This window comes from Macaca thibetana, chromosome 8 (assembly GCF_024542745.1).
Source record: "Macaca thibetana thibetana isolate TM-01 chromosome 8, ASM2454274v1, whole genome shotgun sequence".
Lineage (NCBI taxonomy): Eukaryota > Metazoa > Chordata > Mammalia > Primates > Cercopithecidae > Macaca > Macaca thibetana.
This window is the reverse complement of record NC_065585.1, coordinates 115,776,003-115,797,585: the sequence shown is the minus strand read 5'-3', so window position 1 is coordinate 115,797,585 and position 21,583 is coordinate 115,776,003. Positions and strand designations below refer to the sequence as shown.

Below are 21,583 nucleotides of genomic sequence, written 5' to 3'. Positions count from 1 at the left end.
GTTCCTAATATGATGTTCCATCATGTTTCTAAACAAAATTATGTTCGATTCATACAAAGGGCACTAAAAGGCATGTTTTCAATTTCCCCCCACTCCAAACTCAAAACAAAAAAGAATTAACTACTCTAAATCCTGCATCACTCAGAATTCCACACATTTTACCTCACTGATGGCGTTAATACCGTTTCTTTCACTTCAAACACAAAGCAGATTCACAATTCTAGGCCATATCAAATATTTAAACATATATGTTAGTTAGCCTCATATTAGCAGATTGTAATTCAGGGTAACGTTTCTGAAGTTCTCCATATGAACACTGTATTTTAAATGAAGCTACTAAGCCTGTTTTAGCAGAACCCCAACCAGAAACACGTGCATGTGAATAATAAATAACAGTATGTGTTCATTATACCTACATTCTGACCCAACAATCTTTCTAAGAATCCAGGGCATTCCAACGAAACTGGGTTAGGACGTGCCTACACAACATGTTTCTGATTCCACACCATTTCCAAAGGCAATATATGTTATCAGTAACCCTTTTTTCTTTTTGGTATATGTCTTGCAAATAAAAAATCATGGAAAAATCTAGGAGTTCTGTGATGAGAATTTGCAGGATTAATTTCGTTTAATTAGAACAACTAGGGGCCCTTCGGGTACAGCACTGTATGGCAGAACATCCACATTCTAGTCTCTAGAACCTATAAATATGTTATCTTCTATGGCAAAGTAGACTTTGCCAATGTCATTAGTTAAGGACCTTAAAATGGAGATATCATCCTGAATTATCTGGATTAACCCAATCTAATCACACTGTTCCTTAAAAGCAGAGAAGGCAGTGGTCAGACAGGGGACTGTGACTATGGAAAGCTTTGGAGAAGGAGCCACAAGCCAAGAAATGTGGGTGCCTCTCAAAGTTGAAAGGAAAGATTCTCCCCTAGTGCCTCCAGACACTTTGATTTTAGCCCAGTGAGAATACTACTGGACTTCCAATCTTCAGACAATAAATCTGTGTTGTTTTAAGCTACTACATTTGTGGCAATTGGTTTCAATGGCAATAGAAGACTAACAATCATTATTGTCATGGCTTCATTAGAATTCATGTCTTCATTAGAATTTCAGGAGCCAAATTGTACTTGAAATATTTAGCTGTTTAAAAAGGTAGTGCTTTGAAACAGGCCTTACCACATTACTTTAAACTTTCAAAACGTAGAAAAAGAGTTTTAAAAACAGCTTTGAGAATTACTAGCATTGGTTTTTAGAGCCAACACAACTTTATTTAAATAGCACAGCTAGTCAATAGTAAACCCCTCCCAAAGCACCTTTTCCTTTCCAGAAGAACTTTACAAACCAAACCAAACTAGGGATAACCTATGAAGGTTTCTCTATGAATAAAATTAGTTATTTTATTTCATCCACTTTCATATCCTGCCGCCATAAACAAGCAATTCTTTTAACCAACACATTAATATAAATGCCTTTTTTAAAAAACTGATTCAAGGTTCTGAGCTTGTTACATGTCCCTCCTTCTACCAATATATCATTTTTAATGGCTAATACATGATTAAAATCATCAGGGAATAATCTTTGAGGCCAGTCTCAATGCCACAGCTCCGACATACCTAAGTTCATCCATTTCCCTCTTCTTCTTCATTTCTTCTTTTTCTCTCCTTTTCATTTCCTGAATTTGGGCTTTTTTCTCATTCCTCTCTTCACGATCTCTGCATTCTTTCTCTGCTGCTAGGTCTGGGAACCGCTCCACTTTGGTCTTTTCTAATCGGTTCAGGATCTCATTTACTTTCTTCTCCACTGTCACAATTTTTACCTTTAAGGGAGATAGGAGAAAAGATATTGCATCTTTTTGTTTTTTTCTCCCAGAAGAGGGGTGAGGCTTTCCAGGGGTTTAGCAACCCAGTTTAATTCCCTTTAGAAAACACACATCATGCTCAGCCCTCAACAACAATGGTGTCAGACAGAAAAGATAGGATACTCCACTCAGTATCAGGGCTCCGCCTCCTTCAGTGGCACAAAACACTTACATCCTTCTGCCTGTGAAAGCCTATCTGCCCCACATCCATGTCAGCTGTTTTCTTCAGGTTAGACCACGGCGTATATACCACATTAACGTTGTTCATCTTGCAGCCTGCCAAGAGAGACTGTCTTCAACATGCAGGCAGGATGAGACTGAGCAATGTGTTCCCTTACCCACTGGCAAACTGCCATAAGCCGACAAGGGAAACGGCTTAGAATGAACAGGCCACCCATTGTTTTAAACCACCAATACTTTTTCAAAACCACCCACAAAAGGCAAATGGTAAAGCTGACAAAATTCAGACGGAAGTATTACTATGGCAAGTAGGGGTCCATGGATTAGCTTCAGGGACTTCTGAGGACTCTCTAACATTGGATGCAAAATGTATCATTGTGGTTTTTTTTGAGAGAAAAGGATTGAATACGTTTCCTCAGATTCTCAAAGGACTCCTTGACTCTGAAGGTTAAGCAGCACTGGAAAGCCATAGCCTGGGACTCGCAAGCCCTGGACTCTAGCCGGGACTACCACGAGCTACCCAAGTCCCTCTGGAGAAGTCCCCTGGCCCTCTGAATCGCATATGAAATGTGAGGAAATTGGACTAGTTGAATAGATTTTTTGCTTATATTTTCTTTCAGCAGTGGAACCCTTTTACTAAAGAAAATACAGAAGTCATCAGAGCAGAGGCGCTCTGGATAGAAGGAGTGCCAGGTGCCCTGTTCACTCCTCCTCCTACCCCTTGCACCACCTCCTCCACCACTCATGCCCTCTACCCCCAATACCCTCCCTGGCAGCTCTGGAAATCGCAGTTTAATCATTAGTCTGATGCTCTCTCTGTCCTTTCAAATTAGATGGCAAGAGATTTCAATGCTTATTAAATCCCCATGTACACTGTAAAAAGCTGGAAGACGACTTTACCCAAGTGTTCAAGGTTAACACCACCAAAAATGGCACAAAATGACATCATGTGCTGCCTGACTATAATGTGCAAAACTTCACTTATGTAATATTCCTGCCCCAAAGTGCATGATGGGATTCTAATCCAGAGGAAGCGTCAGACAAACCCCAACTGTGGGTTAGTAATCCCATTACTACAACTGGTCTGCACTCTTCGAAAAACAAAGCAGCATTTCTGGATTAAAGGAGACTAAATACAGCACAAGTAAATACAGCACATGGCCCTGGATCCAAAAAAAAAAAAAGCTATAAAGAAACAGTAGTGGGACAAGTGGCAAAACTTAAATATGGACTGTATATCAGAACACGGTATTCTATCCATGTTAAACTTCCTGAATTTTACCACTGTAATGCAGTTATTTAAGACAATGTCTGTGTTCTCCAGAGAAACATGTTCAAGGGTCATGATATCTACAATTTCCCTTCAGATGGTTCGGCTAAAAAGGTTAATGAGTATGCTATATATAAAGCAAATAAATATGGAAAAATTTAAAAATTGATGAATCTAAGTGAATGGTATATGGTAGCTGTACTATTCTTGCAACTTTTCTGTATATCTGAAAGTTTTTTCAAAATAAAGTTTCTTTAGAAAATCTCCATGTGCAAGGCACTGTGGGGGATACAAACATGATTAGACAATGACTCCTGCTCTCCACGACTCTAACGGAGCAGGGCAAGCACATAAATAACTTGGATTAAAAGAAGAACTGATCAAATGCTGTTGGAAAGGTAGAGGAAAGTGCTGAGACAGCACAGAGAAAGTGGGGCCACTCACAGCTGAAGAAGGAAAAGCCTTCATCGAGGAGGCTCACAGAGCTCAGGGGTTACGCCAGAAGACTTGAGTCAAATGGGGTGACATCAAATCCAGTCTCTACTGCACTTTAGACCTCTAAGACCTTGAAGAAGTTCCTTAATTCTCTTTAAGATCAGTGTCCTCCTCTATAAAATGAAAATAATATCTAACTCAACAGGGTGGATAATTTGTGAAGTACTTAGCACATGGCCAGGCATGTAATTAACGTTCCATCAATGTTAGCAATTACTACCACCACTATACCTACTATGTGGACCTTAGCTTAAATCTGGACTCTGATGACTGACAAGGACAAACCTGAAGGCAGAAGAAACAATACAAGCCGGGTGCAAGGTCAGAAAACAGCAAATATTGGCTTTGGCTGTAGGGTGAAATACGTGAAGGAAAAGAAGTCCGCAGTCAAATCAGAGATGCTTAAATACCGACTTCAGAAGTCTGGACTGAACAGTTTAGGCCGAGGGGAGTCAAGAAAGTTTCTAAACTTTTAAAAGTTTAATCTGGAAAGATTCATTGGGTGAACAAAGAACAGGCTGACCTAAGATTCTAGATCTATGACCCAGAACAGGCTGATTCTACAGCAACGAACAAGTTTATCCCCAATGTCCTTGGTTCTGATCACTGCAGGTGGTCAACCGGGGGAAAACTTTGTTCCTACAAAGTGCCTACAAGCGGAGTGTCCTCTAGAAATCTCAGAGCAAAGACCGTTTTCTCCACTCCTTGGCACAGTATCTTCTACTGACTCACAAGAGCAAGACCCTTGGGCTTAGCTCCTTATTTGCTAGCTGAGCTATCGTTGCAGAAGGCTGAAGAGGAGAGAAAGAGTAATTCAGGGTCATGACTCTTTGCTCCTCTTTGTTTTCTCTAGAACTAGTAAACTAAGAAGAGATTAAGAAGAAAGCAGCTGGGCCAAGAATAAGGCCTCCAAAGCTCTTTTAACAAAGGCATGTCTGCTAGCCAGGGGCATGGGAAGGCATAAGGACATGTAAGGAAATTGGAACACAGAAGAAAAGAATATAATGACTGTTTCAATTCTTATTATTTCAGTAACTGAAGATCTTCGCTGAAAATCTTAGAAAATTCTGTTCTACTCATAAAATGGAATGTCCCAAAATGTATTACAATTTGTTGACTTATAGAGTTGAAAATCAGTGGCTCTGTAAAGCAAGAGTTCTACCTTCTCTGGCTAGGTGCTGACTCATCATTCAAGTGAAGGTGTGGGAAGCACAGTCTGAGTGATGGGGAAAGGGGAATGCTGCGCTGCTCTTGTCCTGTAATTGCCAACCCCTGGTACCTGTTATCAGCTGTGGGTTTGCCCCATGTTTATCTTCTACCCAAACCATGATTGCGTTCCAACCCTCTGGAGCATCCTTCCACTCCATCTCAAGCCACAATAACCTCTACCTGATCTAGACCTATGTTCTATACCCTAAAATCGGATCTACTGGCTCATCCTTAGCAGAGCACCACCTCCTAGTTTCCCTTCTTAAACCCCACCTCTAACCTAATAATCATCCTTCTTAACCCTTCATGACGAGTAGATGAAATCTTGCAGGGCATAAATAAATACCAGGTAATCACCAAGCACAGTATGCCAGGCCCCACCTAAAACACTTAGGCTAATTGTTCTCAACCCACACTGCACAGGAGAATCACACAGAGGACTTTTAAAAGCAGTGATACTTGGGAATCACCCCAGACCAACTAAATAAGATTCTCTTCAGTGGGGAGGGGAAGTAACAAGATCAACTGACTTGACAACTTCACAATTTAAGAGGGAAAAAGTACGTAAGAGGAGGAGAGAAAGAAAAAGTAGAAAAGCATGATTTGGGGACTTTTCTAGAATCTAATGACAAATAATAGAAATAAAGATATCAAACAACATTAAAAATAAAGCCACAAAACACATTGTTCTTGCTTAGCTATCAACATCACCAAATTTCCCAAAGTCTTTTTATAATAACACTAAGTACAGACAGATCTAGACAACCTTCTATTCAAGGTAAGGAAACAGTAAAAAGAGCTGAGACTCAGATAGGACCATCAAAATGACAGGGGTGGGGAGATCAGTTTTTAGTTATTTGACAGGTAGCAAAATTGCCATCCATCTTAAAGAACAAAACATGGCAAAGGCACAGCACATGTTATTCCTTTGATGGAGGCCAAAGTCAAGAGCATGCTCACTAAAATGTAATCCACTTCAGACACAGAGAAAGTTAATGCTAATTCTAAAAACACCACTAGGAAAACTGACCTTGAATGCTATTGGCCTTCACAAGGTGGGCACAGTCCATCAGCACTTCCTTTGGGATGTCTTCTATATTCTCTCCCTGAAATACAAAAATAAACCAATTGGTCCACTACCTCATTATCCATTGACACCGGAGCACTCAAAGGGCATTTGCTGCCTTATCTACCAGGTATGACTTTATTATAAGCAGAGGTTCTTCAACTGTTACAGAACACTGAAAAGTAAATTTACTATGTGCATTATGAGAATGTTTAAAATAAGAGAACGCTGTAATATGAAAAATACTGACACTTAATAAGTAAAAACAAAACAAAACAGGAAATGAAAAAAACTGCCAGAATATTAATTATAATTATGTCTGAGTAATTTTTATTCTCTTTCTTCTCATTCTGACTTCTAGAAACCTTGTGGGAAAATGGTGCCTATTTTTGACAACTGGATGTCTTCCTGGCCGAGGTCCCTATGACCTTCCTCTCAAAAGAAAATGTGTAGTTTTAGTTCTCAGACAACTGGTAGGTCATCTGTCCTCAGCTTTAATCAGGAAAAAAGTTCTTGTTGTGTAGATCTCAACCATTCATTATAAGGAAGAAATAACAGAAATGACACTGATCCTTTTTCTCTACAGAAATTTGTATCAAAATCAAAGATGAATAAGTGAGGTGATGCCCCTTTTACAGATGCAGAAATAGGCCAGTTAAGTAACTTGCTCAGAGTCACATGGTGAGTAAGCAGCAGAACCAGAATTCAAAGCCAGCAGTCTGCCCCCAGAGTCTGAATGAACCCCTTAGTCTTTCTGCATTTCCAACACTTCCTTCGTACCTACTAAGTACAACGGCTATGTCATTTACTGCAGGAAATTAATCAGGTAAAAGTTCTCAAGGAGCACACACTTTCAAACTGGGCACATTAGGCTGGGTTTAGGGGCTCACGTCGGTAATCCCAGCACTTTGGGAAGCCAAGGCAGAAGGATAGCTTGAGCCCAGGTGTTCGAGACCAGCATGGGCCACACAGTGAGACCCCATATCTACCAAAAAAAAATTAAACTGGGCTCATTATGTGCTTCCAAAAGAAAGTGAAATTGAACTTCAATTCAAACAAGTAATAATTGGTGATAATGTGAACTTGGGACTACCACCAGTATTTTCCATCTTCTGACACAGCAGATTCCCCAAAGAAGACATTAATCTGACCCAAAATGAAACTTGGTAATGCCATAATTTATTTCCTCTAAATCTAATAGTTCCAAAATGGCAAGAAGTTGCCTAAAAGAACTCAGAATTTTGCTCCAGCATAGAGTTTATAATCCTCTTTTCCTTCACCATATAGTCCTCAAAAACATAAATAGTATGAGATGGGGCAAAATGTTTAACCTTGCTAGTAAACTAAAAAGTGAGTATTATCGCCATAATGAAGTAGCATCTTATATTCATCAAAACGGCCAAAAGTTTTTTTTTTTTTTTAAGTTATAAAACCCAAAAAGATTTTGGAAAACTTATAAATAGTAGAGAGCATTTTAAACAAGCACTGTACTTTCAGAGGGCAATCTGGCAACAAAGCAGTTACCAAACTATGTACATCTTTTGACCCAGGAAATCCATTCCTAAGAATTATTCTAAAAGAATAATGAAAAACAAAAAAACAAAACACAGAACCAGAAGGTAGATCATGAAAAGTTATTTCTTGGGATTCATAATGCTGGAAAATTGTAAATAACCTATATTCTGACAAGGGAGTTTCATATTAATTGCAGCATATTATTAACTCAATGCAGTCAGTCAAAATAACAAATATGAAAATTATATAGCAACATAAAAAAGTTCACAAAATGTCACGTTAAAAAGTAATCAACCAAGGGATGTCAAGCTGAAATGTGGACAAAAGAATTTAACTGTATTACAAACACAGGACATCACATCACTGAAAGGGGTGGGAAAAAAAAGTAGCTTACAGCTAACTTTGGAAAATGATGTGTTTTTGTTGTTGTTGTTCTTGAGACAGGGTCTTGCTCTGTTGCCCAGGCTGGAGTGCAGTAGTGTGATCATGGCTTACTGAGCCTCCCGGCCTCAAGTGAGCCTCCTACCTCAGCCTCCCGAGTAACTGGGACCACAGGTGGGTATCCCACAACCAGCTAAATTTTCTTTATTTTTTGTAGAGACAGGGTCTCCCTATGATGCCCAGGCTGGTCTTGAACTCCTTGGGCTCAAGTGATCCTCCTGGCTCAGCCTCCCCAAGTGCTAGCATGGAAAACAATGTTTTGACTGGAAATGCTTTAAGGCAAAAAGCAAAGGATGACAATCAGAGCCATCCCCATGAGCTCATGTTTAGCTTAGTATAAATACAGATGGAGAGATACAGAAACAATTACGGATATGTGCATATGCATGGGTTAGTACACATGTATCTCCTTCTCTGTCACCTCAGAGGGCCGAAAAGCAATGACACTCCAGTAGTAACAGGCACACCCAGAGTCTAGATCTTTTTAAATTTTTTCACATCAGACATGACAAGGTTCAAGGGTGGCACATCTCATACACGCACATGAACAGCCAATCACCACACTCATAAACTACAAAAGGATCTGTCTAGATCTTGATTTCAAAACACCATTACCACTGAAAAGAACCAAGGTTCCTTGGAGAAATGCCTGATTTTGGAGCTGGGACAGGGAAAACACAAGACGAGCCTGGAACTCTCCGTAGTGCCAGAAAGCAAGGATGTGCTCAAAGAACAAAAGGATGGGAGCAAGTCAGAGGACACGGGAGCACACGGAAGCCCACTGAAAGAGTTCCAGCTGAAGCTGCAACGATATCAGAGTAAAATAACCCGGTTCCAGAACATACCTCAAAGGATAAAATAAACACAGGAGTCTAGGCTGATGCAAATAAATGACTGAATACATAAATAGGAGAAAAGAGAAAAATGTTCCTTCCAGAATTCCAAATAATGTATATGACACTCCCATATCCAGGAAGTAGTGCTTAATTCCATCCTCCACCTCCTTGAGTATGGGCTGGACTTAGTGACTTGCTTTCAAATAAGAGTACAGAAAGGGGGAGAAAAGCGACCTTGTAGTAGAGAAACCTCCAAACGCTACACTGGCCAGGCCATCAAGGCTCACGTCATCAATGATAAGTCACGGTAATGCACGCACCCGATACGCTGTGATGAGACAGGCACTTCACTCTGTGATATTCTCTCCCTAAACCCATAACCCATCTAGTCACGAGAAAATATATCAGATAAATGCAAACTGAGCTATAGTCTACAAAATACCTGATCAGTACTTCTCAAACTGTCAAGGTCATAAAAAACAGAGAAAGAATGGAGAAATTGTCAAAGACTAGAGGAGAGTAGGCAGACACAACTAAATGTAATATGGTACTCTAGACTGGCTACTAGAACAAAAAGAGGGCATTAATAGAAAATTGGTGAAATCCAAATAAAGTCCAGAGTTTAGGTGACAGCAACATGCCAAGGTTTGTTTCTCCATCTTGACAAATCTGCCATAGTAATGTCAGATTTGGAAGAAACTAGGTGAAGGGTAGATGAGAACTCTGTATGACTCCTGCCACTTTTCTGTAAATCTAATATTTTTCCAAAGTTAAAAGTTTATCAAAAAGAAAGCAGTACACTCACAAGCATATATACCCTATGATTCAACTATATAAAATATACGAATAGAGACAGATTGGAAAAATAGTGGTATTGCATTACTATGGGCCATTAAATATTTTTTCCTTTATTACTAGCATGTTCTTTTAAACTTCCTAAAGAAGCCCAGGATAGCTGGGAACACAGGCCCTTCACTGAGGCAGGAGAATCACATGAGCCACACATGATATCCACTGGAGGAGACACAAAGTCTGGGAGTGTCAACTGAATCGAAAGAAAAGGAAAGCAGAGATGACAGACAGCACACCAGAAGTGGCAGAATAAGCAGTGCGTCTAGCTGGGAAATATGTACACTACCTCCTTCTACATCTCAAAAATCATCTAGAATGTTACAGAGTGATTTTCTAGGTCAGAGGGAAGACATGTCTTCATTTGTTAACTTCTAGATTTGCATACCGACTTATTACTTTAAGCAATTTAATTGCAAAAGATAAAGAACAAGATATGACGCATCATCAGGAGAAAAGTCATGAATCCATGTTTAAATTCAGTTACCTTATGTAATCGAAGGTATACATGAGCCGAAGAGAGTTTGTCCACATGAAACCTACAAAGAATGAAAACCACTTTTAGCAAGAGGTACAAGACAATTATCTCCTCAGGCCACATGCCATTTAAAGTATTCTGTTCTAAAAAGTGTTCACTCCATGCCTGCCACATGTGAAGCATCATGAGGAGTATACAGCAGAGTCACCACCTCCAAAGGGCTCCCCATCACCATGAAAAGGTACGAGAAACACTGAGTTATGGAGCTGTGAGTAAGTGCCAAGATGAGCAGAGATACTAAATATTAACTTGCTGGGAAGGGTGATTTTTCAAGATATAAAAAGAACTATCAGTGACCAAAGGCTTCATGATTAAAAAGGAGACAGTGAGATTTGCTTGACCCCTGACTGAAGCATAGGACTTAGAGCAAAACCAAAGAAAGGAATTTCAGGTGAAAAGAGTGGGGAATGAAAGAAGTCAGTGAGTCTCCAATGCTGCCAGCCTGGGAGATGAGCAGAACCACAGTGTGGGGCAAACAGACGACAGTTTTGTTTGTGACATCCCAAATTTCAAGTGATAGCAAAACAATCCAAAAGAATGTTGAATAGAGAGCTGGAAGAGTGAGGTGGGGCCTAAAGATGCTAAGCAGAACACATCATTAAATGGGTTACAATTCAATCATGTAACCCAGTAATTCACAAGCCCAGTAGTTCATCCAGCCCTACGTTCTGACAGTGATACTAATATATGTCTCTTGGGTGAGCACTGTCCTTTATTGACATTGTCCTAAAAACATTCAGAATGTCCCCTGCCCCTTAAATTTACCTTTCATTATGACTCTATCATCTATCAATTTTATTAAACCTTTTAAAATCTATGCAACATTCAGGATATGAGATTTTTATGTTTTCAGTTCACCAAATGAACTTGACTTTCTCTTTCCAATACCCGGAAATGCCCCCTCAGAATCCCAGCATCACACAACAAACAAGGTAACGCGACTGTCACTTCGTGATTCTGTTAACTTTAGTTGATATGGTTTGGATTTGCGTCCCCACCAAATCTCATGTCAAATTGTAATCCCCAGTGTTGGAAGTGGGGCCTGGTGGGAGGTGACTGGATCATGGGGGTGGATTCTTCATGGTTTAGCACCATGCCCTTGGTGCTATTCTTGTGACAGAGTTCTCACGAGATCTGTTTAAAAGTGCGTGGCCCCAGCACCCTGCTCCTGCCATGTAAGACGCCTCGCTTCCCCTTTGCCTTCCACCATGATTAAAAGTTCCCTGAGGCCTCCCAGAAACAGACACTGCCATGCTTCCTGTATAGCCTGCCAAACCACGGCCAATTAAACCTCTTTTCTTTACAAATTACCCAGTCTCAGGTACTTCTCTATAGCAGTGTAAGACGGACTAATATATTAGTCATACTGCTTCCTTGGTCCTTACCTTTCCAGACTGAAGAATGTTCAGAAAATCCTAAAGAGGCACCATTACATCCCACTAAGTTTCTCTAGCCATTTTCTTAAGCACTAATAAATGTTTTAGAGGTGAAAATGGTCACCTTCACACCTAGTACAAGATGTAGACTGTAAGATTCTATATAAAAGTGCCCTCTTTAAAGAGGTTAGTCATCCTGCTATTCACTATGAACACAGAAAAATATTAGGCACTTTTGGCACAGAGTCTGTGATGACTCTAGGTTTTACTCTTAATCATTAGTAATAGCCAGAAATGGACATAACATCTTAGTTCACTTATATTTCTCCAAGCGGTTCACTTACTCATTTGCATTCCCATGTGAGAGATTCAAACTAATTATCACCTTCAGCTGGATATTTTCCAGCCAGAAAAACCTGTGTTTTTTGCAAATCTAAAAATTACATATCTCATTACCGTCTTTCAAAATCTTAGGAAAATATCACACTAGTAACCAAGATAACTGAGAAGTAACTTCTCCCATTCCAACTTTTATTTGCCTTAAGCCAGTTCTCTATTTACAACATCTCCTTCCCCATGGGCCTACAGTAGATTACATTCTGATTTTTTTCTTAAAGGTCTCTGATGTAGATTTTGTCAAAAGAAACACCCAAATAATTCAATATATATTTAATGATATTCATACATAAGGAGAGAAAGAACCAAAACATACACAGGAATATCACTGCCAAAATACAGCAACTTTACCAATATACACCAGTTTCAGGTTTGTATATGATAGATACACCTCTACAAAGGGCAGGGGAGAATGGATGAAACTATAAGAGAAAAAAAAAAATCCAGCTCTATAAACAATCTTGAGCAAGTTTCCTTAAAAAAGAAACAAACGATTTCTCAAATCTTTCTAAACATTTACTCAAAGTTTAAATTATAACCATAGTTCCCTCTTATCCTTGTTACCTTCCTCTCCCTGTTACCCTTTTCTGAATGCAGAGACCAGAAACCTCACTAAATGAGCATAAACTGTCTGAGGATACACGTTCAGGGCCCTGGAGCTGGGCTGTCCAACTACTTAAAGCGGAGTCTGTGGAAATACTAATCATTAGGAGGTCTGGACACAGTAAATGCACATTATTTCTATTTTCCTACATTTAAAGATGAATTTAGGGCCAAGCACGGTGGCTCACGCCTGTAATGCCAGCACTTTGGGAGGCCAAGGTGGGCAGATCACTTCAGTTCAGGGGTTGGAGACCAGCTTGGCCAACATGGTGAAATCCCATCTCTACTAAAAATACAAAAAAATTAGCCAGGCATAGTAGTGGGTGCCTATAGTCCCAGCTACTTGGGAGGCTGAAGCAGGAGAATCACTTGAACCCGGGAGGTGGAGGTTGCAGTGAGCTGAGATGGTACCACTGCACTCTAGCATGGGTGACAGAGCGAAACTCTATCTCAAAAAATAAATAAATAAATAAATAAATAAATAAAATAAGCCTGTTGTGGTGGTGCATGCCTGTAATCCCAGCTACTTGGGAGGCTGAGGCAGGAGAATAGCTTGAACCTAGGAGGTGGAGGTTACAGTGAGCCAAGACTGCACCACTGCACTCCAGCCTTGGTGACAGAGCAAGACTCTGTCTCAAAAAAAAAAAAAAAAGAAAAGATGAATTTAGTTCCATTCTCACTGATTCCTAGGAAAACCCTTTGCTTAAAAGAGCCTCAGGAGGTTTTCCGGGATAAATTCAGATGCTGACATTCACAGAGGTAATGAATGATTCAAAAGCTCCACAAAGTGAAGCAGGCAAACACCCCACGCTGGAATGGTGATCAACTCAGGATCATTCTTAGCACTCCCTGGAATATGTCCAAAATTGACAGCTGGAATATGTCCAAAATTGACAGCTGGAATGGGTTTTGAGGTCTACACCTACTCACATCACACCTCAAGTGTAGCTTCTGAAGGTAAAAGCCAATCACATCCAACAAGAGTCATTCATCTCAAGACTATTAAAGGGGGTCAAAATGGGCCTCTCAGTATCTGTAGACCAATTTGGGAAGTACTAACCTTAATGAAATGAAAAACTGAGGTCATAATTTATTGGATGTGGGTTGTAAACTGGAAATTTCTCTTCCATTTATTTAATTAAACAAATGAAAGTCAGGTAGAAGACTGTGGTACACTGATTTTCAGGCTGCATCTGATTATGTAGCCTTCTCTATGCAGGTATTTATGCCTCAAACCTGATAGGTTAAAAATTTCCATCAGCTAACTGCCTAACAGGTGCAGCCATTCTTATTTCCATGAGAGTCTAGAGATAGCTGGTCTTTAAAAACAACTGAAAATCATCCAGCTGCAGGTGGCAGGAGCTCAAAATGAAGATAACTGTGAAGTGGCCATTGTAGGGAAGTGTTCATGGGGACTATTTCTACGCTGGCAGAGAGTCAATTAGGAAATCAACAAATATTTACTGAATACCTACTATGTGCCAGGACCTATGCTCGGTACTGGGAACATAGTAGTTAATGAAATAGGTGGTCATTGTCCTCATACAGCTTACTGTCTCAGGCCCCAGGAAGGCGGGCAGCCCCAGTCTGGCTGTTTTCAGCATTGCACACTGCCCACTTGAGGCAAGAGAGCACCAAGCAGGGTTTAACTTGAGGACATATTTGGATTTAGAAGACAGGCTATTGTGCTGGAATAGGGACCAGATTTTAAAAAGCCTTTAAAATTCCTTTGTTCCAGCCGGGCGTGGTGGCTCATGCCTGTAATCCCAGCACTTTGGGAGGATGAGGCAGGTGGATCATCTGAGGTTAGGAGTTCGAGACCAGCCTGGCCAACACAGTGATACCCCAGTCTCTACTAAAAATACAAAAAAATTAGCCAGGCATGGTGATAGGCACCTGTAGTCCCAGCTACTTGGGAGGCTGAGGCAGGAGACTCTCTTGAACCCAGGAAGCAGAGGTTACAGTGAGCCGAGATCGCGCCATTGCACTCCAGCCTGGGCAACAAGGGCAAAACTCTGTCTCAAAAAAAAAAAAAGAAAATTAAATCAACTCTACTAAAAAGCAGCAGCCTCAGCTCCATCACTAGAGGGAATTAAGTGAGGGGTCTGTGTCCACATTTGGAGAAAAGAGGTCCAGAGAGAGCTGCAGCAACAGCCTGGGAGAAGAAAGGAGTTGAAGCCAAAAGAGTAGCAGTCTGGAGGAGACAGAAGCAGTGACTTAGAACCAGAGCCGGAGCCAGTAGCAGACAGAGCAGACCTGGTCAGTTTCTCTTAACCTTAATTTCCTCATCTGAAAAAATGGGCATAATATTAATATCTATTTCACAGGGTTGTTGTGAAATTAAATGTACTACTGGAGGTAAACACTTAGTAGTATTTGGCATATAGTTAAGTGCTTGATAGATGTTCACTATCATAATAAAGCAAACGGGACCCAGGTGCCTTTATCTTCAGGGATAACATTTGGTAGGAGGTATGAGGAGTCAGGAAGATGATATCTCACTCCATAGGCAGGACTGTGCTCCAGAAGAGAGACAACACTAGGGTCAGAGTCAGTGGTGGAAGCTGAAGATGAAGACAAATAAAGTAAACTGGGTGTGAGAGTGTTATAGGACAGAAGCCCACGTGTTCATAAACGGTCCCAGGTCTGAATGGTAGAAGTCTAAATGGTGTTCTAAGACAGAGAAAAGAATTCAGCTTAAATGAAGTCTTTTTGTTTGTTTGGTATTCTTTTTTTTGGACTGGGTTTTGTGAGCAAAATAAATCATCTCAAAGGGAGACTAAGAAAGTATATGTTATTATTTAAAACAGTTTGCATACATTGTTTTAGAGAGAAGGCGTTGGGATTGGATCAAGACAGAGCTAAACTCATCGGGGAGTTTAGAAAACAAAGGGGAACAAGTGTGCTTCCTTTAAAGTTGGACTGGTCAGAACCTCCATCTATTCCATCTACATGGATGCCTGTATCTATTTTCTTCCTTGCTTCATGTGGAGTCTTCATTTTACCACTCAAGAACAGTGGCCTGAATATTTAAGTGAGGTGTGGTCTCAGTAACTTACTACGGCGTGGAGACAAAAGGAGGAAAAAGAAGGCCTGTGTTCTAGAGGCCTTTGCTCTCAAGCCTGAGATCAAACTCAAAAACATCATTTCCAACTTGCAAGGTAATTAGAAATGAAGGGAACTGGCAGTCAGCTGTTTACCCCTGAAGACCCATAAACCACAGTACAAAGCACGATTCTAGTTTGAATGCTTGGCCAAGTCTAAGAAAGGAAACGATGATCTACAGAGAGCAGAAACGAAATTGTTACTTACCAGATATCTTCAGGCCAGCCATGCTTGATCAGATCTTCATCTGCAATGAGACATGAGAAAACAAAGAAGCAAAAACTGTCAAATGAAGATATGCCAGCGTTTATAAGTTAAGAATGGGAGAAATGTCAGGTCCTCCCACAAATTTCTCTCTCCCTCAATGAAGAAGAGTAATTCAGAGGCCTTGATGCTTGAAAATACAGAAAAAAAAATAATTTTCAAAATTGGACAATATAGACCTATAATTTTTATAAATTTATATAATACTTCTAATCTAAGGCTCAGATATTTCTATATGAAGATAATAAAACTAACACTGACAAAACAATGCAGCCACATTAGATGTTTCAGAAAATCAGCTCACCTAATAATACTTAAACATTAAAATGATCTTGCTGAAACTTTAAAGCACTATTTTACTTAAGAAAAATAACTTGATTATAAAATTATAGAAAATTTAAAACAAAACAAACAATAGAAGTATAAAAAGAAAATAAAAATCACCTAAAATTCTATCACATATGGAAATAAAATACCAGAAGAAATAGCTAACAGAGTGAAAAGTAATTATCTGGGGAGGTACAGGGTGGGGTGGAACATGGGTATTAAGAAGGATTTTTTTTTTTTTTTTTTGAGACGGAGTTTTGCTCAGTCACCCAGGCTGGAGTGCAGTGGCGCGATCTCCGCTCACTGCAAGCTCTGCCTCCTGGGTTCACGCCATTCTTCTGCCTCAGCCTCCCGAGTAGCTGGGACTGTAGGCACCCGCCACCACGCCTAGCTAATTTTTTAATATTTTTAGTAGAGACAGGGTTTCACCATGTTAGCCAGGAAGGTCTCGATCTCCTGACCTTGTGATCCACCCACCTCGGCCTCCCAAAGTGCTGGGATTACAGGAGTGAGCCACCGTGCCCAGCCGGATTTTTTTTTTTTAATTCTAAGCATTCTATTACTACTTAACTTTTTAAACTATGTATTTATTAGATAAAAATAAAAATAAAGTTCTTTGGGAACAATGACCACCTAATTCTCTTATATGAATACACTTTTCTATTGTTGGCCTTTGGGTTGTTTCTAATTATAAATGCTTCAATAAATGTTTTAAATCAAGTTGTCCATATTTCTGATTATTTCCTTAAGGTATATTTCTAAAAGCTAAAGTATTCGCTCAAAGTGAATGCACATTTTTTAAGGCTAATGTATATCACTACATAAAGGTTATATCAATAAATATTTCATATAGCCATAATAATTGGTAATAATTCTGTTTAATACAGAAGTATTTAAGTATTAAATGCCAATTTAAAAATTGTAAACGAGGCTGGGCACAGTGGCTCACGCCTGTAATCCCAGCACTTTGGGAGGCTGAGGTAAGCAGATCACCTAAGGTCAGGAGTTGGAGACCAGCCTGGCCAACACCGCGAAACCCCGTCTCCACTAAAATTACACAAATTAGCCAGGCATGGTTAGCACGTGCCTGTGGCCCCAGCCACTTGGGAGGCTGAGGTGGGAGAATTGTTTGAACCCAGGAGGTGGAGGTTGCAGTGAGCTGAAATCACGCCACTGCACTCCAGCCTGGGTAACAGAGTGAGAGACTGTCTCAAAAAAAAAATTGTGAATGATTCATATGTGATGATTTAAAATGTACCCAAGAAAGTATGGTCTATATAATTTGAATGGGGTATTTACTGTCCAGAAAAGGAAAAGCAAAAGGAAGACTCATCTTGGGTGAAGGCACTCATAACAACTGTAGACACCATCAGTATTCTGAAAGGCTTTCGAATGCTTTAAGTAGGACTGAGCAAATAGCCAAAAGGTAAGCAGAAAAAGGAAAGAGAAATTTAAAAAATCTCTTTCCCTCAGTCAGGCAAAGTTTGGCTCCCTGATGACACCTGCTGGCTGATAAAAAGAACAGACCTGAAAGCTTTTCAGTGAAAGTAAATCATTCCACTTAAATTGATGGTTCTAATGAGTTCTTGGTCTGAAGTCATAAAGACTATTAGAAATAAATGCAATGGGCTAGGAATGCCAGACAATGGGGTGATTTAGAGAAGTAATGTCCATTCTTACAAGGCAGCCTAGGAAAAGTTGATACCTCCAAATGACTCTAAGAGTTCCTAGAGAAAAAGTGTTCCATACATACATACACTATTTCAGACAACAGATTCTCGCTCTGTCACTCAAGCTGGAATGCAGTGGCACGATCACGGCTCACTGCAGCCTACCTCCCAGGCTCAAGCCATCTTCCTGCCTTAGCCTCCTGAGTAGCTAGGACAACAAGTGTGTGTCACTATGCCCAGCTAATATTTTCTTTTATTGTTGTTTTTTGTAGAGACAGGGTCTCCCTATGTTGCCCAGCAGGGCTCGAACTCCTGGGCTCAAGTGATCCTCTCGCCTCCGCCTGTCAAAGTGTTGGGATTACAGGCTCACGTGAGCCACCATGCCTGGCCTCTTAAATTTTTTTCTACATAGGTTTTAATGACAGCAAAATGCCACTCCAGAGAGCTCTAAAAATATCATCTAAATTTATATCTGTGACATAAATTATGTATCTAGATTTGTATCTATATATTCCTACAACAGACATTCAAAGGATTCCACAATCTAGTCCATCCTAACCCACTCCTCCACAAAGCCTTCTCAGCTTTCAATCACATTTACTATCTCTCATCTGTCTACTTCTACAGCATTTACTATTCATGTTACTGCATTTTGTCTATAGTTTTTAAAAAATAGACCTTACTTTTTGGAGTACATTCACAATAAAATTGGGCCATACTTATTTTTGTGTGTAAGTCCACCTGAATGCTGTGAAAGCGCAAACTAAATCTTCCTCTTCGGATACCTGGCACAGGCTGGAACATGGTCCCATAAAGACAAGCCCCCAGCAAACAGTAAATGAACAGAGAAGGACACAAGAGACACAGTGGGAATGTCACTGGCACAGCTGCCTTAGGCTGGCACCACTGCTAGCCCATCCGTGTGAACCAGAATCAAGGCAGCCCTTCACACCCCACCCACTAGGTCGCGCAGTGCAAAACTCGCACAAGCATATGTGGCAACTAACTCTGCTTTAGTGCTTCTCAGTAATCTAAGCCTCAGGTTCCCACTCTTGATATGGTACAAAGAAAAACATATTTGGATTTGTATTCACGATAGATAATCATGATTCCTGCTACTCCGCCTTATTGTTCAACAACATAACATAGGGAGACAGCAGCACCTCCTCAGCTACATAAGAAAAATGCTTTAATAGTCAATGTTACTTGTGATGATTTATGGGTAAGAGAAATATAAAACTCAAGTATTAATATGCTGCAGACTACTTCACCATTAAGTCACACCCAAAGTTAATGTCATAACTTTATTATCATGAAAACCTACTCTTTTTTTAAACTTTAGTTCAAATTTATTAGTGGGCCAAAAAATTTATTTAGCCGATTGAGATTAGCTTTCAAAAATGAAATAGAAATAGTAAAAAGAGGGAATAGCAAGTAGTATGAGTAATTTCTGTAAGTTTTTGTTTTAGCGATATGAACGTGTACATCAAAACATAATGTACTTCATACTAAGAAAAGCGGTCAACGAAGTTTGAAAAATACTAGTATTTCTTAACTCAAAAAGAGCATTTTCAGCCTCAAAAGCCCCAGTAAGTATATTTTCACTAATTTCACTAATTTAACCATTTTAAAATGGTTGTAAAAAATAGATGGGTCAGGCTCAGTGGCTCGCACCTGTAATCCCAGCACTTTGGGAGGCTGAGGCAGGTGGATCACTTGAGGTCAGGAGTTCGAGACCAGCCTGGCCAACATGGTGAAACCCTGTCTCTACTAAAAATTAGCCAGATGTGGTGGCACATGCCTATAGTCCTAGCTACTCGGGAGGCTGAGGTGGAAGAATTGCTTGAACCCAGGAGGCAGAGGTTGCAGTGAGCTGAGATCGTGCCATTGCACTCCAGCCTGGGCAATGGAGCAAAACTCCCTCCCAAAAAAAAAAAAAAAAAAGACAGAAAATGATCTCCAAAGTTCAAACCACAGAGGATTTTTTTTAATTTGAAGTAAACAGCAAAGGTTAATCTGTGATTCATATTACTGTAAGTCAAATAACAACACAATACTTCTTGTAAAGTGTAAGTTTCTAATCAGCAACGGATGGACCAATTAGTTCAAATATTATTTTATACAATTAAATTCTAGGAAAGTTAATCCTTTGGAGTTCCTTATAATGGATGAGCTTGTTTTGTTTCTCATAAGCTAGTTTATCAAAGTAGGTGAAAACTTAGAACCAACAAACCGGGTCGGGGGCATGGAAGGTGGTGAGAGAGACATAACACTTACCTGCTGAAAATTTTAAAATCAAATGCTTTTGAAAACTTACTTTCATATTTATCTTTTCCCATGTAAATAGTGTAGGCAGATGAATTAACTAAGATAAAACAAAAATAAAAAACAATTAGTAACTTCATTACCAACAAAATTGTTCCATGTGAAAAACAAGTGACAATGCTTACATTAGGGGTTGGCAAACCATGGCTCATGACCCAAGTCCAGCCTACCACCTGTTTTTGAACAGCCCTTGAGCTAAGAATGGTTTTTACATTTTCAAAGGGTTGGAAGAAAAAGCAAAACAAAGAAAAATAAGCCACAGAGATTGTAGGTGACTCACAAAGCCTAAAATATTTACTATCTGGCCCCAAAAGAAAAAGTTTACCATCCCTATCAATAGCTATTTTCCTACTTTCTCAGGGTTACAGTTCAATGGTATCACCAGTCCAGTCCTATACTTTTCCCTTCAAGATTAAAAAAAAAGAAAACTAAACCCCACAACTAAGTTCCTATGTTCATGAAAGTTTTATTTTGCATAATTTTTTTAGCCAATATTACCCATCATATTCCAGGTGTGCTGCAAATTCTAACAGGCTCTCTATTGCATTCAGGGAGACCATGATTCTCCAACTTCTAAACCAGTGACTCTGACCCCTGATCTACATTAGAATCATCTAATTATGCCCCAGCTTCACCTCAGATCAACTAAATCCAAATCTACGGTGGGCAAGAGTGATTTGTGTTTTCTAAAAGCCTTCCAAGTAATTCTAATGTAAGGTCAGGGTTAGAAACAACTGTCCTAAATCAAGTAGAATCTTCTGGGTATGACTTATCCTAGAAATGACATTTGCTTTACCAAGGTAGTGTTTTATTGCAGACATCCCTGATCTTGGATTAAAGTTTCCTACTGAAATTATAACTGAGTGCCAGGTTTCAAAGCTAGTCTACCAAAACTTGTTTGATCCAATTAGACTAAACTCCTGAATTTACAGACACTGGGCCCTCAGGCTACAACGCCTGCGATGAAGAAGTACTGAAGCGTAAATACACACTGAAGCAAAGTACGGATAAGTGCAGGGTTGGGCTGGACAGTCTGTTGGCTATGATACCACAGCACAGAACACACACATGTACCTGGAGCCCTGAAGGACAAAGAGCAATGCGCTCTCCTAAATTAAAAAGTCTTGTATCAGAGAGATTTCCTGTACTTTCAGTAATGAAAAGTTTCTTAAGTGATCAATCCTAGTTGCCTTTCTTGGGGGAAAAAAACCTAATTCCTTTGTTTGACATTTATAGTAACTAAGTACAGAA

At 39.8% G+C, this 21,583-nt stretch overlaps 2 protein-coding genes and 1 pseudogene across 7 annotated transcripts in view; all 3 read right to left on the bottom strand.

Moving 5' to 3' along the window:
- Positions 1–21,583, bottom strand: part of CCDC25 (coiled-coil domain containing 25) — a 614,024-nt gene that overhangs the window by 11,126 nt on the left and 581,315 nt on the right. For 2 of the 3 annotated variants that reach the window (XM_050802555.1, XM_050802557.1), the window contains 6 exons: positions 20,325–20,372; positions 15,954–15,993; positions 10,216–10,267; positions 6,052–6,127; positions 2,040–2,143; positions 1,623–1,825 (listed from right to left, as the gene is read on the bottom strand). In XM_050802555.1, the coding sequence (XP_050658512.1) occupies positions 1,623–1,825; positions 2,040–2,143; positions 6,052–6,127; positions 10,216–10,267; positions 15,954–15,993; positions 20,325–20,372 (523 nt within the window). The remainder of the gene's footprint in view (positions 1–1,622; positions 1,826–2,039; positions 2,144–6,051; positions 6,128–10,215; positions 10,268–15,953; positions 15,994–20,324; positions 20,373–21,583) is intronic. The other variant, XM_050802556.1, reaches the window with a different exon arrangement.
- The window catches only part of LOC126961761 (lymphokine-activated killer T-cell-originated protein kinase), a 394,985-nt gene that overhangs the window by 150,264 nt on the left and 223,138 nt on the right, over positions 1–21,583 (bottom strand). The window lies entirely within an intron of this gene.
- LOC126961953 (uncharacterized) lies at positions 8,536–8,626 on the bottom strand (annotated as a pseudogene).